General features: G+C 36.3%; 2 protein-coding genes across 7 annotated transcripts; both read left to right on the forward strand.

Moving 5' to 3' along the window:
• Positions 1 to 4,905: 4,905 nt before the first annotated feature.
• LOC137708537 (serine/threonine-protein phosphatase 5) lies at positions 4,906 to 14,363 on the forward strand. 4 transcript variants are annotated; one of them, XR_015958524.1, is made up of 15 exons: positions 5,051 to 5,338; positions 6,419 to 6,509; positions 7,850 to 8,019; positions 8,093 to 8,164; positions 8,874 to 9,024; positions 10,502 to 10,684; positions 11,634 to 11,742; positions 11,835 to 11,952; positions 12,258 to 12,405; positions 12,681 to 12,929; positions 13,094 to 13,219; positions 13,316 to 13,416; positions 13,552 to 13,626; positions 13,746 to 14,124; positions 14,169 to 14,363. XR_015958524.1 is itself a non-coding variant. In XM_068447635.2 (14 exons), the coding sequence occupies exons 2-14, from the start codon at positions 6,431 to 6,433 to the stop codon at positions 13,803 to 13,805; spliced, it is 1,641 nt and encodes a 546-aa protein (XP_068303736.2). In that variant the 5' UTR covers positions 5,127 to 5,338; positions 6,419 to 6,430; the 3' UTR covers positions 13,806 to 14,363. The 4 variants fall into 4 exon arrangements, 2 of the variants coding, with proteins under 2 accessions (XP_068303738.2, XP_068303736.2); XR_015958525.1 differs by lacking the exon at positions 10,502 to 10,684 and having other exon boundaries at positions 4,907 to 5,338; XM_068447635.2 differs by having other exon boundaries at positions 5,127 to 5,338; positions 13,746 to 14,363.
• Positions 14,364 to 15,190: 827 nt separating this feature from the next.
• LOC137708100 (protein MAIN-LIKE 2) lies at positions 15,191 to 20,066 on the forward strand. 3 transcript variants are annotated; one of them, XM_068447093.2, is made up of 7 exons: positions 15,191 to 15,311; positions 16,825 to 16,941; positions 17,054 to 17,704; positions 17,834 to 18,001; positions 18,098 to 18,511; positions 18,747 to 19,602; positions 19,742 to 20,066. In XM_068447093.2, exons 2-6 carry the CDS (start codon positions 16,834 to 16,836, stop codon positions 19,569 to 19,571), a joined length of 2,166 nt encoding a protein of 721 aa, XP_068303194.2. In that variant the 5' UTR covers positions 15,191 to 15,311; positions 16,825 to 16,833; the 3' UTR covers positions 19,572 to 19,602; positions 19,742 to 20,066. The 3 variants fall into 3 exon arrangements, with proteins under 3 accessions (XP_068303194.2, XP_088545432.1, XP_088545430.1); XM_088689306.1 differs by having other exon boundaries at positions 15,206 to 15,311; positions 16,832 to 16,941; XM_088689304.1 differs by lacking the exon at positions 15,191 to 15,311 and having other exon boundaries at positions 15,585 to 16,941.
• The last annotated feature ends 801 nt before the right edge of the window (positions 20,067 to 20,867 follow it).

Genomic DNA, 20,867 nt, shown 5'->3' on the forward strand with positions numbered 1-20,867 from the left:
GTATACTTGTAATTTTATGTATACTATTGACAAATGTGGGAAATACAATGCATTTTAAACTTAAGAAGTTATACATGTACATGTCATTTTGGATTTTTAAAATATGTGTAGTTTAATAAATGATTGATACGAGTGTGGAAATATTTTTATTTTTAAAAATACTTTCGGACGTGTATATTAGTATATGCGAATTTACTAATATTCATAGTTACAAAATCACATGTAGAATATAATGTTTACATAAAAATGATAAAATAAAAGGATTAAACGTGTCATTTGACCTATTTCAAATTTTCCCTAAATTTAAATGTTTATAATGTGTTATACTCCATAAAAAATAAATAAATAAAAAATAAATAAATAAAACATGTAATATTGTTTTATGAGCTGTATATGATTTAGCAGATAATATGATTGTCAAACATGTCATTTTTTGAGTTTAGGGAGTTGGCTTGAAACACAAACTATTTATTAACTATGTTAAATAGGTTTACATAATTATGAAACGGGTACGATTATAGCCAACTCATATTCATTTGTTTCATCGGGCCACATTATAGTATCGGGTCTAAAATGTCAACTCAAACTTTTATAAATAAATAAAACAGAAAATGAAAATAGAGAGGGGAGTTGATATTTATCAGTAAAACTACTATTTAGTAGTATTTTCATCCGTTTAAACGTGACAGTTAATAACATAACATAAAGTCCTCTATAGTATATTGTTTTTATCTGTCAATGTCAACTCGAACATCATGAGCTTGGCATGAAAACTCATCTTTTCAAAACTTGAATTCGTTGATTGATTTCATGTGTTACACTTACAGTTCAAACCAAATAAGAAGACTAATTACAATATATGTTGGAGTACATTGTAGCAATGATCTCTTAACTTTAATCAAATTAGAGAAATGGTCATTCAACTAAAAAATTCATTACCATTGGTCCCTTAGCTCATCAAAATGTGTAGCTCTGATTTTTTTCATCAACTTCATCAAAATTAGTTATGTTAGAAGGACCATTGCTACGATTGAGGTCCCTTAACTCATCAAAATGTGTAGCTATGGTCATTTTTATCAACTTCGTCAGAATTTTATCAAAACGAGTTATGTTGAAAGAACCATTGCTACAATCGGGTTAAAGTTGAGAGACCATTACTCGAATTGGGTTAAAGTTAAGGGACCATTTCTCCAGTTGGATTAAAGTTGAAGGACGAATGGTAATGGATTTTTAGTTGAGGGACCATAATTGCACGTTTGATGAGTTGAGGGACCAATGGTAATGGATTTTTAGTTGAGGGACCATTGCTCCAATTGAGTTAAAGTTGAGGGACCATTGCTATAATTTATGTTTAATGGATATATCATAATCAAGTCTCGAAGTAAGACCATAAAAAAGAATCACAAGAGCGTGAGGAAAATCTAATCACTAAACTGTTATCCTGTGCATATCGTCGAGCGCGGATACGTGGCACAAGCTACTCACAAAAGGATGCGTGTTGAGATTCCACATTGCCATAGTGTATGATAGTCAAATAGTAGATCTGTAAATATCAAAGGTGAAAGAAATAATAAAATAGAATTTTGCCTACTTGATTCACTTATTCAATTTGAGTAACACATTTTTTTCATGAGACAAATTTAATAGACAACTTGCCACATCAATTATTATAGTATTTTGCCTATTATATTTTCCTACAGCATTGGAGATGCTTTTAAACCTGAGCTGTGAGTGTTCACTTCATTTCTACGTACCTTTCTCTCAAAGCTCCGCTGTATAAAAAGCCACTTTACACTTTTCTCAAAAGGCTTCTGCTTTTCATTGTAGAGAAAGAAAGCTAGAGAGAGTGAATATATAATGCAATGCGTTCGAAATGGCAGAGGCTAATGTGATGTGCTATGTGGACAAGGCGGCATTATTATTTAATTTTCAAATGGTGTTACTTAGCTTTTTTGGGTATGAACTAGGACTAGTTTGATTATTTAGGGAAAATCATATCCAAACAAATTAACCTAGCATGAACTTGATTCACAAAAGCTTGCAAGAAGGAAGTAAGGGCAGGTTTGGCTTCGCCCTGACTAACGCCTCATTGCAAATTCAACTTGTAGACCTCTCGTCTAAGGTCTACAATCAGCTTTTCATACAACTAAATCCAAATCCATTAGCATTCCAACTGCGGCAAGTGCTATAAAGCTCTAGGGGTAATGTAATCGTGCCTTAAAGCTAATTCTGCGCACTTAGATGATTTTGAACGAAAGATTGATTTCCCGAATGAATTTTAACACAAGCCAAGTTGGAAATGAAAATTATGATGTTGAAGATCGTTGTGTCAAGTTTTCAGAATTTTCTACACAACCAACCCATCCAGTTCCTCAAACAAGGACATCCGAAGCTGTATTCGTGTTAGAGCTGCACAGATGAGGGAAAACTAAGAGTTCAGAACCTCTCCGATTTTTCCAAGTGACGTGCCATGTACGCCTAGAAAGCTAAGAAGTAGATTGTATCTACAATGTTATTATTTTATAGAATTTTCTAAAGGACATAACGACCTCAAATCTGGCTTGCAAGGTAGTTGAACAACAAGTTAACCCAAACAGTACATCACAGCAGCACTGTCAAATTGATAGATTAAATTGTACATGCTCTAAAAGAATTGGCTCCGTATTATAAACCATCGTGAAGATATGGATGCCAGCTTTATGCAAATTTTTCCAAGAATGCAATTCTAAGCTACATGGAAAACATTATCGTCGTTTACCACTTGTAGCGTAAGCTGGAATTCCGCAAGTTCTTCCTCCGAAGTCATATAATTGACACCCGACGTGCCGGAACAATCCATAAATCCAGGATACACACAATAATGACTAAGTTAACAATTAACTTAAAGATTCCTACTAATGCAAGTCCGCTCTGACAAGCTAAAAACAAGGTCACTCACAAAGCACTGCGTGATTCTACTATTGTCCTCATCCACTACTAGTTTGTAATGGAAAAGAACAGGGGACATACTATATGGAGTAAGAAGATTTATGAATTTTGAATGACTTCTCAATCACATGGCGATTATGGATTCAGATTCCCACACACGAAGAAATTCGAACAACATTGTTACTCTAATAGTCTAATTTACTCTGAAATTATCTGGAGTAAGGCAGATCGGAGTAAGTGCACCTTCGAAGTCCGATCATGGACTAAAGAACTCCAATCGTAACCAGGTGAATAAACTGACCCATGATGCCCCACATTTTGTTGGGCACCAAACAAGATATGTTTATTCCATAGGACACGAAAACCTAACTCGATTGAGGATCAGACAGGTTTCCTATATTCTTGTGGATTCCTACAATCTGGGATTAACGAGCGCTGCAAAGTGATCTTAATATTCAAGTCAATCCTGCAAAATCCCGAATGCTTCATCTAGAATGAATGAGTGAGGTGACTAAGTTTAGACAACATGTCAATCATTTATGAACTAAAGTACAAGAATAAGTTAATTCAGAGGACATGAAAAGTATGTTTGTAACTCCAAACTCACCCAAGCGTAGTTCCAACGCGAAACATGAAGCAACTCTGAAACAAATAAAGATGCAAACAACAATCTGTCTATGCATATCATTCCACTTTGTGGACTAAACTGGAATTGCTCATATATAATTGAAGAGTGAGCCTTATATCATTGGAAAGTTATTGATGTCATCTTTCTACAACACTTTACGGCTTATAATTCCAGTCCTTAACGACGAAAATATCAACGTTTTACTATAGACAATGTAAGCAGCAATTTTTTTTTTGGATTTGCAAGTTCACCTTTTTAGGTTTGAACTCCGATGAGGAAAACAATTCAAAGGCCCATCCATCAGGTGAACAACTTTGGTACAAGCCATGATAGCGCTCCAAGAGGTAAGTATTTTTTTATTATTTAGTTGTATCTATAATTAAATGTAGGAGGATATGTGCTTTAAAGATTATTAAACAATATTGTGGCATGGAATCATAATGAACTATGCGCATGAGCTAAACTTCGATTTGAGTTAGCCTCAATCATGTGCAGCTATTACCTTATAAGCTTCTGACTGGTTCCAGTCTGATTCCATCAATCAGCCACAAGCAAGCGAGCTTGGTTAAAGAAATAACGTCTTATGCAATGACTCAAGCACCTAGCACGAGCCAACGTTGGGAACTGCATATGCAAGTTAGAAACCCCAAAGCTGGGAATGACCTTTTTAGATCCTCCCGTGACTTTGTTTGGTCTTTCTTACACCATTCTTATTGGTATAGGGAACCACCCCAATTTTCCAAATATCGCACTACCTTTGTAACTGTGCAAGCAATGCCATAGTCTAAAATACTCGAGGTTGTAGTGTTAGAGGAGTCTTCTATAACCCATTCCACGGTGTTTCGATTAGCAACTTAGGAGGCTTTAGTCATATTAAGCGCAGTTATGATAGGCGAAAAATGTACATATGTACGTGGTCTCCTGATCCGAAAGCTTTTAGTGTGTCATCAACCTCCAAAAAATTTGTGCAATCTAAGGGTTTGTGAGTTATAACATTCAAACATGAGCTCTATGCCAGTCGAGGGAATAATCAAAAGGACAGCTCGAAAATTATCAACTGTGACAAATTACGTAATTACATAACATGATTATTATTTCACGTTGTGAAAAATTCATAAACCAATATCCACAAATTTATTATTCGAAAACTAAAACTCTAATTGAGTTAAAACTTTGGACCAATGTTCCAATTTAGGTGTGTAAAAATACAAGTAAGGTGAACGTGCTACGCGCATAAGTGATTGATAGATCTGTTCAATGTATTGAAATGTTTTGCTTTTTATTGTTTTTTAAATTAAGGAAGCATGATTACCTCCAACTATAAATGATTGATAGAAATCATATACTTATGGAAGTGTAATTTGCTTTTTCTTTTTTTTTTTCTCTCTCTTGGGAGTATTGTTCACGTTCATTTAAATTGTGTAAATCCTGAAATTGCATTTCTAATCGGTAAACTTTGTCTTTTATGTTGAATCACATGAACAAAAGCCTAACAAGACAATTTTATTTTTTATTTTTTAAATCACATAGAAAATAAGCTTCCTAAAATCTCTCTCTCTCTCCCCCCTCTAGACCCAGACATCTATAGTTTTGCCTCTGAAGTCTAAACCCTTGTACAATGAACTAGACCAAGACCCCCTTTTACTCCTTAACGACAGCTGCTGGTATATCTATCTAATTCCAAGGTCCTATAAAATTAGGGTTTCTCTTTCCCTCCAACTGTCTCTCTCTGGTATCTCTTCTCTCTCTGCCGAGATCTGATACTGTCTGCTGATGCAATAGGTATATACTTTCTTCTATTGGGTTAGCTCCCTGTTTGGTTTCTGAGAAAAATAAAGGATTAATCTTTTGTAAATTTTTCCCGAACTGTTTCTTTTAACTGATTCACTGTTTAAATCTCTGTTCCGTACGGTTGCTGTTAATGAAGACAAGGAAAAAGATATTAAATTTTCAATTTTACGAATGAGTGGATCATATGTTTGGTTTCTGTTTAATTAGAATTCACATTGGCCGAGCAAAGTTGTTGTTTCAATGGTCGGTTTGTCTGCTTTTCGGGTCCCAATTTTTGTCGAAATTTTGGAGATTGAAAATCTTAGAATTTGAAGCTGTACGTATCATTTTTGGACAACTTAGGATTTCATTCAGTTTGTGTTGTTGGTGATTCTGAATTTTTTTGCTTCACATGGGTTGTGGGAATTACTAATTAATAATTAAGAAAACATGATAGAATAGGACATTTTCGATTTCTAAGGTTAATGGGTCTGTGTCTTTTGTGACACTCTTGTAAGGTGTCGATAGCGGTAGCATACGCTGAAGTTTTAGAACTTCTAAAGTTGTGTGTCACAGTTGTGAAGCTGTTAATCGCTCTAAAGGAGCTAACTTTTGTCCATAACTAGTAAATGCAGTAACGGAGGAATCTGTTGTTGCCATGTCCGACGCTAAAAGACAATTGCTTGAATGTCGATTATGGTATTTCGATGGAGAATGAGACTTTTACACAATTGGGGAAGGATATAGCTTCCTATTGGTAGAAAATAATCATAATCATTTGATGTATGGCAACATAGAATTTAGTCATCGGAGGTACATGTATAATTAATTCTGATTCAGTGCTGAGTTGAATTAGAAAAGTATTAATGGGCATTGAGTATGACTAGCATATTAGTTTTCATATTGACGAGTCATTGATATTTTCTTGAATTGCAATTTAAAACTTTTTTGTCTGTTCGAAAGAGAGATGAACTGTTATTGCCTGATATGTCATCTCAACCTTACTTGAGAGCTGATATTGATTGTAAAGTGAGGATGAGAAATTAATCATGGAATCTGTAATTTGCTAATATTCCACTTTACTTATTGTAGACGACAAAGTTTATGCCCATCATGGAAACTGATAATGCTAATGTTAAGCAAGCTGAAGATGCTAAACTCCTTGCCAATGAAGCATATAAAGGTAATAATCCGTGCTTCTACATTCTGTCATTACCCCTTTTTTCCTTTTAATTTAATTTAATATGTATGGCAATGAAATAAACTATCCTTTAAATTTCTTGGATTTTATGTACGTGTATTTACAAATCAAAATTTAAATAATCAAAATAGATTTGATATGAGTGAGATTTACTTTCAGTGTTGCTAAATAGTAAGTCCTAACAAGTGGCCGACATAATACATATACCGAACACACTATTCTAGAAATCCCGGTGTAGGTGCTGAGCGGTTGGCCACTTCTCCGATTAACCCCTAGGCCTTTGAAAATTAAGAAAGGGCTCCTAGACCTGCATAGGCTTCTGCCTAACCCGTCCAGCCCACCCATACCTACCTAAGTCGAGACTCTCACTTAGACAGAAAATAGATAACTTTCATTTTGCATTTTATTTTCTTCAATAAATTGTAAGAGACCTGTCGGATACTTAGATGAACACACATGATATGCTTGTTCCCCATGTTTTCATTATGTTCCAATGTTTTAAAAGGCTCGCCTTAGGGTGTGCCTAGGCATCCTCTGAGGCTGGGAGGGTTGCCGCCTCTGTTTTAAGGGAGTGGGCGGAAGGAGAACGAAGGAATAGGGGGGGAATAGGTTTTAACTGCCTCATACCTCTTCCTTGCACTATCGTCTCTCTGCTTTTTTTTTTCTGATTTTTTTTTTTTTATATAATGGATGTGTGTGCTGTTTGCGTGCATTGTTATATGTGTGCTCATTGTGCTTTTCATCCTCTATTATATATTTATATATATAATATATATATATGTGTGTGTGTGTGTGTGTGTGTGTGTATTTATAATATATGTGTACGCTCAATGTATATATTAAAAAATTTAGGTCCCATGAGGCTTTGCCTCACGCCTAGGCCGGGCTATCCCTTGGACGCCTCGCCCACGCCTCAAGCTTTTAATACATTGTTATGTTCTAATACTTTTATAATCTATATGCCATTCTCATTTTCAATTTATTTATCCCAATGCAATTATGTATTTTAAAGTATAAGCACACACTTATTTATACGATATATAATAAATTTACTTAAATCCACCTAGCCCCACCTAGTTGCCTAGGCGCTAAGCCCCAACCCGCTGCTCGATTAGCGCCTAGCATCTTTTAGAATCTTGATCTCACACAAGTGCACTGAATTGAATGAATTCATGTGAGACATTGACTTTATCTATTTGTTTCCTCACAATTGGCGAGAATGCCTCAGTCCTCGCATAGAGATTAATTTTGATTTGTTTGTACTTGTAGTGTGTTTATTTTGGGGTATGATCAATGTGCTCATATTTTCTCTATGATATCAGCTCATAAGTTTGCTCAAGCTATTGATCTGTATACACAAGCGATTGAATTAAACAGTCAGAATGCTGTATACTGGGCCAATCGTTCAATTGCCCACCTTAAACTGGAGGAATATGGTAGCGCCATACAAGATGCTTCCAAGGCTATTGAAGTTGATCCCAAATATTCAAAGGCATGTTTTATCCCCTAGGTTTTGTGCATTTAGACATGTGTGATTGTGTTCTGATGGTTTTCTGTTGTTGCAGGGATACTATAGGCGAGGTGCAGCTTATCTTGCTATGGGGAAATTTAAAGAAGCGTTAAAGGATTTTCAGCAGGTGCTTTCTCCAGCACTTTTCTTCTTGAAAATTCTGACAAAAATTAAATTTCAATACCTACTATCATATTAAACTGCAAGAAGTTGAAATATCTATATTGAGACCAGTACATTTAAAATATCTATATTGGTAGGAGGATTTTAAACAATCTATTCATCATGTGAAAATGGTTATCTGCCTAGTTGGTTGTTTTTTACCGTAATATCTGATAGTGTTTTCATTAAAGATAAATCTAAGTTTCTGGAGAGTCAAAGCTGCACAGTCTGAAGGTCGTAATTCTTCGTCATTTTATCACTATAAAGTTGCATTTTGCATGTCTATGAAAGTTTTAGAACACAATCTTTGTCCTTATTCATTGTGGCTCACATCTCTTATATGCACATTTACTGGAGCAATGCTAAACTGTAGATGGTTATGGTTTGTGCAATTGGAACCCTTACTGAAACATGGTACGTCCCCCATATCTGAACATGGAGCGGCTGGGGTAGACAATCAAATTTCATAAGCTCTTTAATCAGAATTTTCAATGTGATAAGACAAGCTTAGGTCTAGTGTAAGAAAAGAAAAATCAAAGTGTGCAAAGATTTTTATGTAATGCCATCGTCTTTCCTTTGAGAAGAAGGATGCCTTTGAAAGTGTACCAAATTTTCTTTTGGTAACATTCTCTAAGAGGCTGCATTGTTTGAATTTTTTCCTTGATCTAAAATAGGTCAAAAGAATCTGTCCAAATGATCCTGATGCTACCAAGAAATTGAAGGAATGTGAGAAAGCAGTGATGAAACTTAAATTTGCTGAAGCACTATCTGTACCGGAGGCTGAAAGGCGTCCTGTAGCTGATTCTATTAATTATCGTTCTATAGGTATTAGTGTTGTTGCTTTTATGCTGATCTATTTATTGTTATGTTTGTCCGAGTTTTTCCACCTTCTTCTGCTTATCTTATATGGATTTTATTTCTGTATTTTTCTTTTTACGTTTCAATTTTTTGCAGAATTTCATCATCGTATGTTTCAACTTTCAAGCAATGGTTTTATTATTGTTAGAGTTGCTTGTATATGCTTCTGAATGTTGATATATATGTTCAAGGCATTGTGTGGATCTTATTCTTTGAAATGTGCTCAAGTGCATGATATTGCAAAAAGAGTGAATGTGATAACAGGCCGATGCATCCCCTGTTTTGTTCTATTTTTTTTAGTGGAATTGGTTTGTTATTAAAGAAAATATAGCGGTTCGATTTAAAAAATTCTCTCTTTTAGGTTTGAAGTTTTGTTAACTGCAAGATTTGCTCTCGCAAACACGGGTGTCTGTTTTCTTTTCTTGGAAATGTATGATGGCACCTGATTTATTTCATGGTTCTGTTACTATTTACCCAATTCAGTTTCATTTCTTTGTAAAATCCTGAACTTTGTTACCAATCCCTCATTGTATGAGTTTTACTTGAGCCATTATATAGTGCACTATTACCATAATACTGATTATTTGTCTGAACTCCCAAGGGATACTTAAGAATTTCAAGGCTTGAATTTTCACCAACACTAGTAATTATGAAAGATAGTTTTTAGATTTGTCATTTATTGATTCTGAATTAAGCAGGTTTAGAGCTCTTAAAGCAGCTTCCATGTTTGATAAGTTTGAGTGTATTTCTAAGATTCGTTAGTGTTGGTTGCATTGGTAGTGGATGCTATTAGGTTAGATACGGGAGCTGCAGAAGTGAGCATGTTGACCATGTAATGTACCAAAACTATAATCGTGGCAGTAGGGATGGAACTTGGGTAGTATTTGTACTGGTGATTTTGTCAGTGCTATGGTTCAGAGGGTCCGTTATTACCTAGAAGTTCCTCTTTTTTTATTTTTCATTTTTATTGAAGTGATCATTTGCACATTCAAATTTCATTAAATGGGGCGTTTAGTAGGGATATTTTGGATGAATGAGTTTTCATCGGGTTGAGTTTGATATGGAAGGATCCTCTCATATCAGGTTCTCTCCTGTCTCTCATGTCGATGCACTTCATGGATTATTTGGGACTACATAGTTGTCCAAATTGTGTTTTACAGATGGATGAACTGTACACAAAAGTTAACGCCGTATAATATACGCATTGGTTGCTTCTGTTTCTGTTGGCGTCGGGGTAGGATCCTTTTTCTTGTCTCGGTTGCTCGTTAGTAAGGAATCAGTTCCTGAAACATGTAATCCTCAGTTTTGTTAGCACCAAATAAGCTTGATCAGCATTAAGTAACTGATTATCATTTCATTTCAAAATTCTATTAATGTGCACTATACTAAATAGTGTCTGTTAACAGCATTAATTATAGTATTCTTATATATTGTATCATTATAGGAATGGCCCCCAGTATGTCACCAGACTACTACATAGCAGCAATTGGACTAGGAGTTGTGGCAGCATTGGTTATGTTCAGAGCAGAAGTGACTGCAGTTGTGGCCACAATAGTGGTGGTGATCATGGTGGCCCTAGGGGCACGTTGGTGGCGTGGCTTTCGTGGAAGTCGAGTAAATAACCTAGGTTTGAGTTCACAATCAATGAAGCATAAGATAATAGTCAAAGTCAATCTCATAACTTCTAATGGTTGGAAAGTTCTGTTAGGTTCTAGGAGATGTATTACAAACTAATATATTCATTCACTCACTGCTAATGCATTCTTGATCCTACCATTTAGATGGCACACTTTCTCGAGAATGGATTTTCAGTCAAATGCATGGTCTTAATGGAGTTAAAAAGAATTGAACATGGATGATATTTACTCTAGCTAACCCAAGTGGGTAGATCTAGGCCTTATATATATTTTATAATTTTTTTTTCTAGATCAACTTTCTTGAGTCGGGATTGAACTTTGTTTCCTTGTTCTAAAGTCTATGTTGCTCTGGATCTAAAGTTGGTCACAGAAAATTGGAACAAAAAAACCCAGTTTGCAACACTAAAAAAATAATCAAACCAGGAAGCTTAAAGTATTCATCTTAATGCGAATAAGAATTCTCATGAGCGGATATATCTTTCTTTTGTTTGTGTTTATTTGTGTGCCTGCATTATCTAGCTTCATTTGGTAAGCAACTTTGATTTTCTGGACTCATTTCAAATGTGGCATATTATTTGGTACAGCCAGACGTGTCGTAAAAGTTATCACTTATTGCAATGCAATGGAGTTGCTAATTTCTTTTTTGGATATTGATGACTGATTGAGCATCCATCCTTTTGACATGTACAATCGGGTAGAAAATAGTATGTTCCATATTTTTAATATGTGATGCCTTGGTGAAGGTCATGCATGTACCCACATAAAAGTAGTGCCCTTGAATTTTATAGATTATATAAGTGGAGGGACTCTCTTATGGCCAAACCCTCACTCTCAAACTAATGATATAATAAGGTCCTATTTACGTTTACATTGGGTAAAGCTTATTTACGTGCTTTAGCACTCGAGAGCTAATGAAAGTGATATCTGTTTCAACTTCAGATGTGGAGCCACAATATGGTGGTGCAAGGATAGAAGGGGACGTTGTTACTTTGGATTTTGTGAAGAAAATGATGGAGGATTTCAAGAATCAGAAGAATTTACACCAACGGTATGTATGGGAAATTACAATACTCACTGTCATGGACCTTGGCAGCAAAATATTGTTGACTTTTTTCACTTCACCTGGTATCGATTTTGCAGATATGCGTTCCAAATTGTTTTACAGACGAAAGAAATGTTGCAAGCCATGCCTTCTCTGGTCGATATAAACATTCCTGAGGGCAAACATTTTACTGTTTGTGGTGACGTACATGGTCAGGTAATACATCTCTTCCATATCCGTAAGATACTGGATCGAGTGCTTGATTTGACTTTGAACAACATACAACATCTTAGAAAGTTAATTGATAGAGAAATAAAGGGGTGTGGACCCGTAAAATGTCAAATACTAGGTGAAACCATAAATATTTCAATTTCACATTGTCTTATGGTTTTTTCTGAAGTCAGCCTAGTCCGACTAAAGTATTATAGTTTTAGTTTTGGTAGTTTTGGTGGTTGTCTACATGATATGTATCTATTAATGTTCTAGGCACTCTCTCATTTGTTTGTTTGTATTGCCTGCAGTTCTATGATCTTCTAAATATTTTTGAGCTTAACGGGCTTCCTTCAGATGAGAATCCATATCTATTCAATGGAGACTTTGTGGACAGGGGATCTTTTTCTTTGGAGGTGATCCTAACGTTGTTTGCATTTAAGTGCATGTCTCCATCAGGTGAATCCTTTAGTTTTCTTGATCTGTTTATAATTTTTTTTGTTAGTGTAGTTAGAATTTTTTTTAGGCCTTCCATATCTTTTCTGAAGTCAAGTTGAAGCCACTTTTCAATTGCTTTGTCGTGAGATATTACTGTGTAGCTCCTCCCAATTTCAATATTATTTTCAACACATTTCTTTTGCTCATTAATCTGACCATGTTGGAACTTTTTTTCTTTTTTTTTTTATTGGAAAGAAATATTGTTCTGAATTGGTAACCTGTTGTATGATTTTCAGCTATATATCTCGCAAGAGGAAACCATGAGAGCAAGAGCATGAATAGGATATATGGTTTTGAGGGCGAAGTCCAGTCCAAATTAAGTGAAAAGTTTGTGGAGCTGTTTGCTGAAGTGTTTTGTTGTCTACCGCTGGCTCATGTGATCAATGGGAAGGTTTTTGTAGTCCATGGGGGTCTTTTCAGTGTTGATGGAGTGAAACTCAGTGACATTAGAGCAATTAATCGGTTTTGTGAACCTCCTGAGGAAGGTAATTTATTACATTCCTTCCCTTTATTCTGCTTTTCGGTTACCTCTGTTATTGGCCTTAACCAGGTGAATTCAAAGCTTGAAAAAATGTCATCACAATTTCACAAACCTTATGTAAGTTAATTAGCCAGCAGATTTTTTATTTGTTTTTCTGGGTTTCATCAGGGTTAATGTGTGAATTGCTGTGGAGTGATCCACAACCTGCACCTGGAAGGGGGCCAAGCAAACGAGGCGTAGGTCTTTCTTTTGGTGGTGATGTGACAAAAAGATTTTTGCAGGAAAACAATTTAGGTAAATTTACTAGTGTTGACAAGTCATTTTACTGAAGTTAGTGGTGCTACTTACCAAAAGATGTACGGGAGGATTTACCTGGCTGTTAATGTATAGATTTAGTTGTGCGATCTCATGAAGTAAAGGACGAGGGTTATGAGATTGAGCATGATGGCAAACTCATCACTGTTTTTTCTGCTCCAAATTACTGTGATCAGGTAACTGAATGATTGCTAGTCGGCTACTCTTCTATCATTAATAAATTCGTCTTGTAAAACTTGTTCTGTATGAAACCTTATTGAAGATTATTTTTGCACATCTGATAATTTTGGTTTATGGTTTGCACGTTGCAGATGGGTAACAAGGGTGCCTTTATCCGTTTCGAATCACCAGATTTGAAGCCTAACATTGTTAATTTCTCAGCAGTGGTCAGTGACTCCGGTCAATTTAACTGCTTCATATTTTTTAACGCACGCGCGCTCGCACATACTGTACAATAATGACGTGTCTAGTTGCACTAAAAAAATTCCGTTGTATAATATTGCAGGCACATCCAGACGTCAAGCCAATGGCATATGCAAACAACTTCCTCCGAATGTTTCAGTAATTATGTCCAAGTGGAAGTGCCAACACGGTGTGTCTTTTGCTATCTGACAACTCTCCGGTTGAATACAACTTTGCTTCAGAAGGCTCTGCTGGAGAAGGGGTTGGTGCATGTTCCCAAATGCAGTATCTTGTTGTGATTACTTTCCGTAGACATGGTTTTTTCCATTTTACCTGTCATTCTTGTGCTTGTCACCGCTAGGGCGAGAATATTTCTTCCATTTTCTTTGAAATCGTTTGTGTTCTTGTGCTTGCTCTCGGAAGCCAGGTTTAGGGACGAAATTCATAACCGTATGAAGAATGACTGCCAGCTAAAGTTCATGGTGTTTTCGCCGTATGAAGAATGACTGCCAGCTAAAGTTCATAGGGTCATCCTGCCCGAGCGGAAATACTTGCCTATCTTTGTTTGTCTATCTCTCTCGTCACATAACTTCCTCTCTCGTATGAGATTTAGATGCGAATGTGACTTGTATATACCAGTAATTTCTTTGACATCAAACGATACTTCCAGTTGTGTTGAAATTCACAAATAGTCCATGCAAAGAGAGAGGAGTTGAAACAAGTTGTAGCGAGCATTTGCCCTTTTGTTTTATTGCTGCTTAGAGGTTGAAATAGCAACTGGACTTTTGAAACATGGACTCAAAATCGATTGGCCCTCTTTTAAGCAATCATGCACGTATTGAGTGATGTAGGAGCATATGTAGCCGTTGAGCACATCACGTAGATAACCCATTTCAGATACCTCTACCCATATGTCAGCATCAAACTCATAATCAATTGTCAACCGGTAAAGAGGTCCAAGACGATTAACCTTTTCAAGCTATTTCATAAAGTTTCAATTCTTCCACGTGAAATTCACGCAACAAATTCTTCCTTATTTGAGGACATGTTATGACCGGCTCACGTAGGTGTTTTTCTTAATTTCGGGAAAAAAAAAAAATCGTAATACTTGATGAGATACAAATTGAAGATGTGATGAAACCTGTTAAGTGCAGATTCTGATTAAATAAGGGTATCAAAGTCGAGTTTCCTAATAAACGTTGGTATGCAATACCTTGCTCAAATCAACGGCTAGATTTAAACGTTTTAGATGAAACTAATGTATTGCAGAATTTGCATCAAATCAAACTATAATAGAACTATGCAAGATACTTGTAATTTAATTGATTAAAAGCATTCACCCATGCAACTAAGGTACCAATTTAAGTTTCCCATCTCCAAATACCGTTTGAAAAAATTACGTAATATTATCATAGGGGCGTCAAAATTTTGGGGCCCAATACCAGGCCCAATCAGATCACTTTTTAAGTTGCCCAATTTTAATATTGGGCTCGGGTTAGGGCAGTGAAACCCGCCCAAAATCAAGCCCTAGTGAGAAAATAAAAAATTAAACAGAAAAATCACGAGTTTGTGTTTTCGCTTTAGCTTCCATCGTCGTTTCGAGGCTCCAATTGCTTGCGTTCATCGACGCAGCTCTCCTGGCGTCGTTTTTGCTTGATTCGCCTTTCAGGTTTGTTTATTTCCTCCTCAACTTTTCTTCCCCCCCATAAAATCCTTTCCCCTTTTATCTCTCCCACCTTTTTCTTCTCAGCTCCCTGTTTGGCTTCCGAGAAAATTTAATTTACAAACTTTCTCATGAAATTTTCCTTTTCAAATTACACCACCACCGTTTTCGGCTCACTTAAATTTTTGAGAATTTTGGAAGTAAAACCAGCTAATGACATAACTGACACAGAATCTCTTTTTTTTCTTTCCTTGTATTTCTCGGAAGCCAAACAGGGGCTTTTTTATTTTTTATTTTTTATTTTTATATCTTGGGTGTGATTTTGATTGAGGATTAGGTCTGTGTTTGGATTAAAGCAGAGATTATAGCGTTGTGGATGTGAACTTTTGAATGTATAATGGATTTCTGTGGCGATTAAGACCTGAATTGGATTAATTATTTTTAAGGGGTTTTAATTAGAGTTTTGGCTTTGGGTGCTGTATATTGGTTGCTGCAACTGTCAGTTAGTAATTGTGTTGTGAAGGTAAATGAAGATGATAAGTGGAGCTTTAAGTCTTAGTGTTTGTGTATTGGTTGAGAGAAATGGGTCTTGCTCCATTTGCTTGGTTCCTCGAAAAGTACAAGAGGAATTTAAATGCATTGTGATGCATGATGCACGAAAGACTTTTTTTTTTTTTTTTTTTTTTAATCACAGCGCGCTACGCGCCACATACATAGGTTTTTTTTTTTTTTTTTTTTGCATTGTCAAGAAGGATGATTTTTTTTCCGAATTAATGATACCGATCATTATCAACAACAAAAGCAATGTAAGAACTTTTTGATATGTTCATTTATTCCTCAGAAAATTTTCGGTGCATTGATGGTTTTCTGTCGAGTCTCGCAATTTGGTTTTTGGATAGCGAGAGGAAAAAGAAAGGAAAATGCTTCAAAGTGTTGTTCTTTCATATAACATGTAGATGAGTGGAATTTCTTGATTAGAGTCGTTCATTTGTCATGAATTAAGAATGACAGTTCATGGGAAGAATTGTAATTTGAAAAAGAGGACATATTCCAAAGAAGCGTAATTAGAATCTCTTGTGTGAAAACAAACTGCAGTTTGAGGCTCTTTCTGTAATGATCTGTAAATTCTAGTATTGGACATATTGGAAAATGCAGAGATTAAGACCTTAAATACAGGTCTCTTAATTTGATCCGAGTAGGTTCAGAATGCACAAAAAAAGGTTTCAATTCTAATGTAAATGAAGTTTTTTATTGCTGGTTCTTTCTGACTGCGACAGCTTTCGTATTTATTCTAACTGGTGCTCCAATTGACCTCATTCACATATGTATGTGAAGCTTCCTGGAGCTGAAACTCTTCGTTTATAGTATCCAAGTTAGAGGCAAAAATAGTGTGTAAACGATTTCCTTTTGTAACTTTGTCGTTTCTGAGTTCAACGGATTTACTAAATATGATTATGGATTAAGATGCTGCTTTCTAGTTCTTTGTTGGAGCTAATACACTGGGGGATATTTTCTGTAGTTGGCAGTAATGGAAATGATACTAGGGGACCCTTATGGGACTAATCCTGGACCAATTGATGGTTCAGTGCTTTATGATCAGGACAAGCATGTGTCTTCAGCAGTTTGGGATGGCCAGGTGCGTGTGCTATTTACTGACCCGTATAAGGCTTTTTACCATTTCCTTCAGTCTTTTTTATGAACTATTTTTTCTGATCTGGATGATAATACATACTTTTAACTACCTGCAGGAGCGTGGTGGACTCAGATGCCATGAACACACTTCAATGCTTGATCAATGGACACTCACGGAAAAACAGGTTGAGTTGGTAGAGAAGGCTGGATTTGGTTATTTAAGATTGATTCCGGCAATTAGTCTAGATAATGCACTCATTTCTGCACTAGTTGAAAGGTGGAGGAGAGAAACAAACACTTTTCACCTTAATGTTGGAGAAATGACGGTGACTCTTAGGGATGTCGTGCTATTGCTTGGTCTAGCAATTGATGGAGAACCTGTAATTGGTATAACACATACCACCTGCAACTCAGTTTGTGACAGGTATCTCGGAAAAGTACCAGAGCCTAGTTATACTAGTGGTGGAATGGTGAAGCTAAGCTGGTTGAAAGAGTTCTTTTCCCATTGTCCTAAAGATGCACCACTCAAAGTGGTTGAATGTCATACCCGTGCTTACCTCTTATACCTTGTTGGAAGTACAATATTTTCGACAACTACTGGGAATAAAGTCCCTGTCATGTACCTTCCACTGTTTGAGAATTTTGACGATTGTGGGAGATATGCCTGGGGGGCAGCAGCTTTGGCATTCTTGTACAGGTCACTGGGCAATGCTTCTCTGAGATCTCAAAGTACAATTACAATTAGTGGCTGTTTAACGCTACTACAGGTTATCTACATGTCTCTTTACTTCATTTCTTTTCTATTTTCTATTTTTTCAGCAAATTCCTTTGGCTCTTATTTGCAGTTGCTTCTTGTCGATATCTTATATAATTTATTTCATATCATATTGTTGCAGTGCTGGAGTTACTTTTACCTAAATATTGGACGACCAAAGCTCAATACTGATTCAATGCATGATCATTTTCCTTTTGTTCTTAGCTGGAAAGGAAAGCAAAGTAGGCCAACAGCATACCGTGATGTAGTGTTTTACCGTAAAGCTCTTGATTCCTTAAAACCTTGTGATGTAAGGTTTCTCTTCCTCTTTACATTGATAACTTATTCAGTATATTCTAATTTTAATGTGGATTCAGAATATATTTGACATGGTATTGGCTTATAGGTGGAGTGGCATCCGTATAGAAATATGGAATGTACGGTGATTCCAGAAGATATCAAGAGCAATCTGATAATAGAGAGGTCAAAAACAATGCTAATATGCTTTGACAAGGCAGAAAGGCATCTCCCAAATCGTTGCCTAAGGCAATACAGCATGCTTCAGTCGGTCCCAGAGGATGTACAGCGATGGGAGAGAAAAAGTCGTCGAGTTGGTGGAGTTGACTTGTCAGGGAAAATGGAGTCAGAGCTTAATGAATGGCTGGAACGTCGATATCATATTGTGGATGGTGATGATGGTGCAGATGAAAGTGATTATATGCTGTGGTACTTGAAAATTACACGTAAATTTATAGGGAGGCCTATATCTCTCTCGTCTGAGTCTCAAAGAACAGTAAGCTTCAGCAAAAAAAAAAGAAAGGTAAGATTGTGTTAATTAAATATTTAATTATAAATTTATTGGTTATTGTCATATGCAAGGATAAGAAAATGGTGGATTATTTTTAAATGATAACTTTATAGGTTCGATTCTCGCCAAAGGCGAATTTGAACCACATTATTGCTCACCCATTGCGAGGCTTAGCCTACTCCCCACCCCTTAGTGTAGATAATATCATTTGTTCAAAAAAAAAAAAAAAAAAAATTTACTTTCGCAGAATGCTGGGTTGAGGGATATTGCACGCATAGCAGATACATTCATAACAGATGGGTTGGACCAAAATCAAGCTGATTCAATTGAAGAAATCAGGAGTATTGCGCATCAATGTTTGGGGGACCAGGTTGGTGGTCCGGACATACCGTCACCCACCCCACAAAGTGATTTTGGGAAAAGGATAAGAGGAAAGGAGAGGGTAAGAAGAAAAGGTATGGGAAAACATTTGCGGAAGGATGATCCAGCACAATACATTACTGCTAGTGAGGATGATCAATCCCAGTTTTGTGGTACCACTGTCATGGTTGAGCAGTTACGTTTTCAGGATGTAGATAGTGAAGATCATTCGCAGCTATATCCTATTGACAGTGAGGTCACTGCTTTGCATATGATGAACGGAGATGGTGAGGATGAGAATATGCAGTTATGTAGTGCCGACATGGGGTTCGACCCTTCAGGGCTAAGCCATGCGGCTGCTGTGGAGGGTAATTCTGAGCTAATACGTGCAGTTGTGAAGGTCGATGACACAGAGCTTTTTGAAGCAACCGAAGAGATCAACTCACAGCTTCGTGATGCAATAAATGAAGTCAAGGATTCACAACTGTCTGATTCAACTAAGGTAGTTGATCCACAGATTTGCAATGCAACTAAGGTCATTGACTCACAGCTTCATTGTGCACATAACAAGGTGGATGAGTTAGAGCTTCCTCATGTTACGAGTGAGAGTGATCCACACACATCTAAAGTTGAAGCAGAGGTTGTTCCAGAGGCTTCTCTTGAGACTTCTCAAGATATTGCGCGGCAGAGTAAACGTAGTGTTGCAGTATAGAGTAAAGGCACTATCATGCAATATTTCTGAGGTAAACCTTTCACACGAGTAAAGACATTCACTCTGATCTGATAATTAAGTGTTCGGTCTTATTTCTACCATTTTCCGCTTGCATTTCCTTCTTTACCAGATGAATGATGAATCTATAATTCCTTATTATTGTTTGACAGGCAGCGCGAGCCTCACTATACAGTATTACGAATATGCAGGTAGATTAGCAGTCTTGGAAAGGTAACAGCTCTTCATATATATGGCTAGTTAGCAATACGATGCTTGGATTCATGTTAATTATTGTACTGTTTTGTGTTCTGTAACAATTTATTACGTCTAATCTATTTTTGTGTCGTCGTTGTCTTTTGTTTATCGATTATTCATTTTCTTTTCGAAATGTAAAAATTACTGGAACTTGTTTATGTTTAGGTACAGGGAATAATGTTCCACACTCTAGTATAATTTCATGTATATTTTTATCCCTATGAAAATTTTGATGTTTCATTTCTTGCTGTTATTTTTTGTACGAGTGATACTGGGGGAGGGGGAACTGGAACTCGAGTTCTTAGGTGAAGGGTGAATGTTTTTAACTAATTGAGCTACAATTCTTTTGCGTACTGTTGGATGTTTATATTTCTTGAACAGAATGCAAGGGACAAATGCAACCATATGTGCACATGCTTGTTGTTGAGATACGAACTCTGAACCTCTTCGAACAAGGTCGAAACTTAGAAACTGTAAGCTGTGAGGTAAAATGGTTGTGTGCTTAGCTTTTAGGCGTTCAGTAGCATAAGTTTAATGTTTTGTGCTACTGTGCGACACTGCCCTGGTTTGCACTTTCATGTCATGATTTTCTGTGAATTAAGAGAACATTTATACAACACATCCAGAATTTAGAAAAATCAAAGCTAAAAGCAATTTCAATTGCCAATGTGAAATATTGGATTGGCAGCAAGGGTATGATGAACTTTTAAGTTCATATATCGGTATAGTTGATGAGAGGATATGTCCTATTACCGGTTGTGTGTATACTTTGTTTTAGTTTCAAACATTTTATATAGTCGGTAGTTGGTATAACACTCAAGATCATGATTTAAGTTTATAATGGATTTTTAAGTTCTATCTTTTTTTATTTTTCTTTTTCTTTTTTAAAGCGAAAAGCCTCTGGTACAACCTATACAGTCAAAGTTAAAAGCTTGTAAAGCTAAAGTGGGGAGGCAATGTCCCAAAAAGGAGGATTCGGAACCGCCACACCCACATCAGCCAATTTGTCAGCCACAAAATTGTCTTCCCTAAAAATATGTC

This window comes from Pyrus communis, chromosome 17 (genome assembly GCF_041283825.1).
Source record: "Pyrus communis isolate YQ-2024b chromosome 17, ASM4128382v1, whole genome shotgun sequence".
Classification (NCBI taxonomy): domain Eukaryota; kingdom Viridiplantae; phylum Streptophyta; class Magnoliopsida; order Rosales; family Rosaceae; genus Pyrus; species Pyrus communis.

Bases quoted from the DNA above. Each gene is read 5' to 3' on its own strand.
- LOC137708537 (XM_068447635.2), top strand. From the start codon at position 6,431: ATGCCCATCATGGAAACTGATAATGCTAATGTTAAGCAAGCTGAAGAT. The intron at 11,953-12,257 runs GTAATACATCTC...TATTGCCTGCAG, and splicing joins GTGGTGACGTACATGGTCAG to TTCTATGATCTTCTAAATAT. The intron at 13,627-13,745 runs GTCAGTGACTCC...ATAATATTGCAG, and splicing joins TTGTTAATTTCTCAGCAGTG to GCACATCCAGACGTCAAGCC.
- LOC137708100 (XM_068447093.2), top strand. From the start codon at position 16,834: ATGGAAATGATACTAGGGGACCCTTATGGGACTAATCCTGGACCAATT. The intron at 16,942-17,053 runs GTGCGTGTGCTA...AACTACCTGCAG, and splicing joins CAGCAGTTTGGGATGGCCAG to GAGCGTGGTGGACTCAGATG. The intron at 18,002-18,097 runs GTAAGGTTTCTC...ATTGGCTTATAG, and splicing joins ATTCCTTAAAACCTTGTGAT to GTGGAGTGGCATCCGTATAG.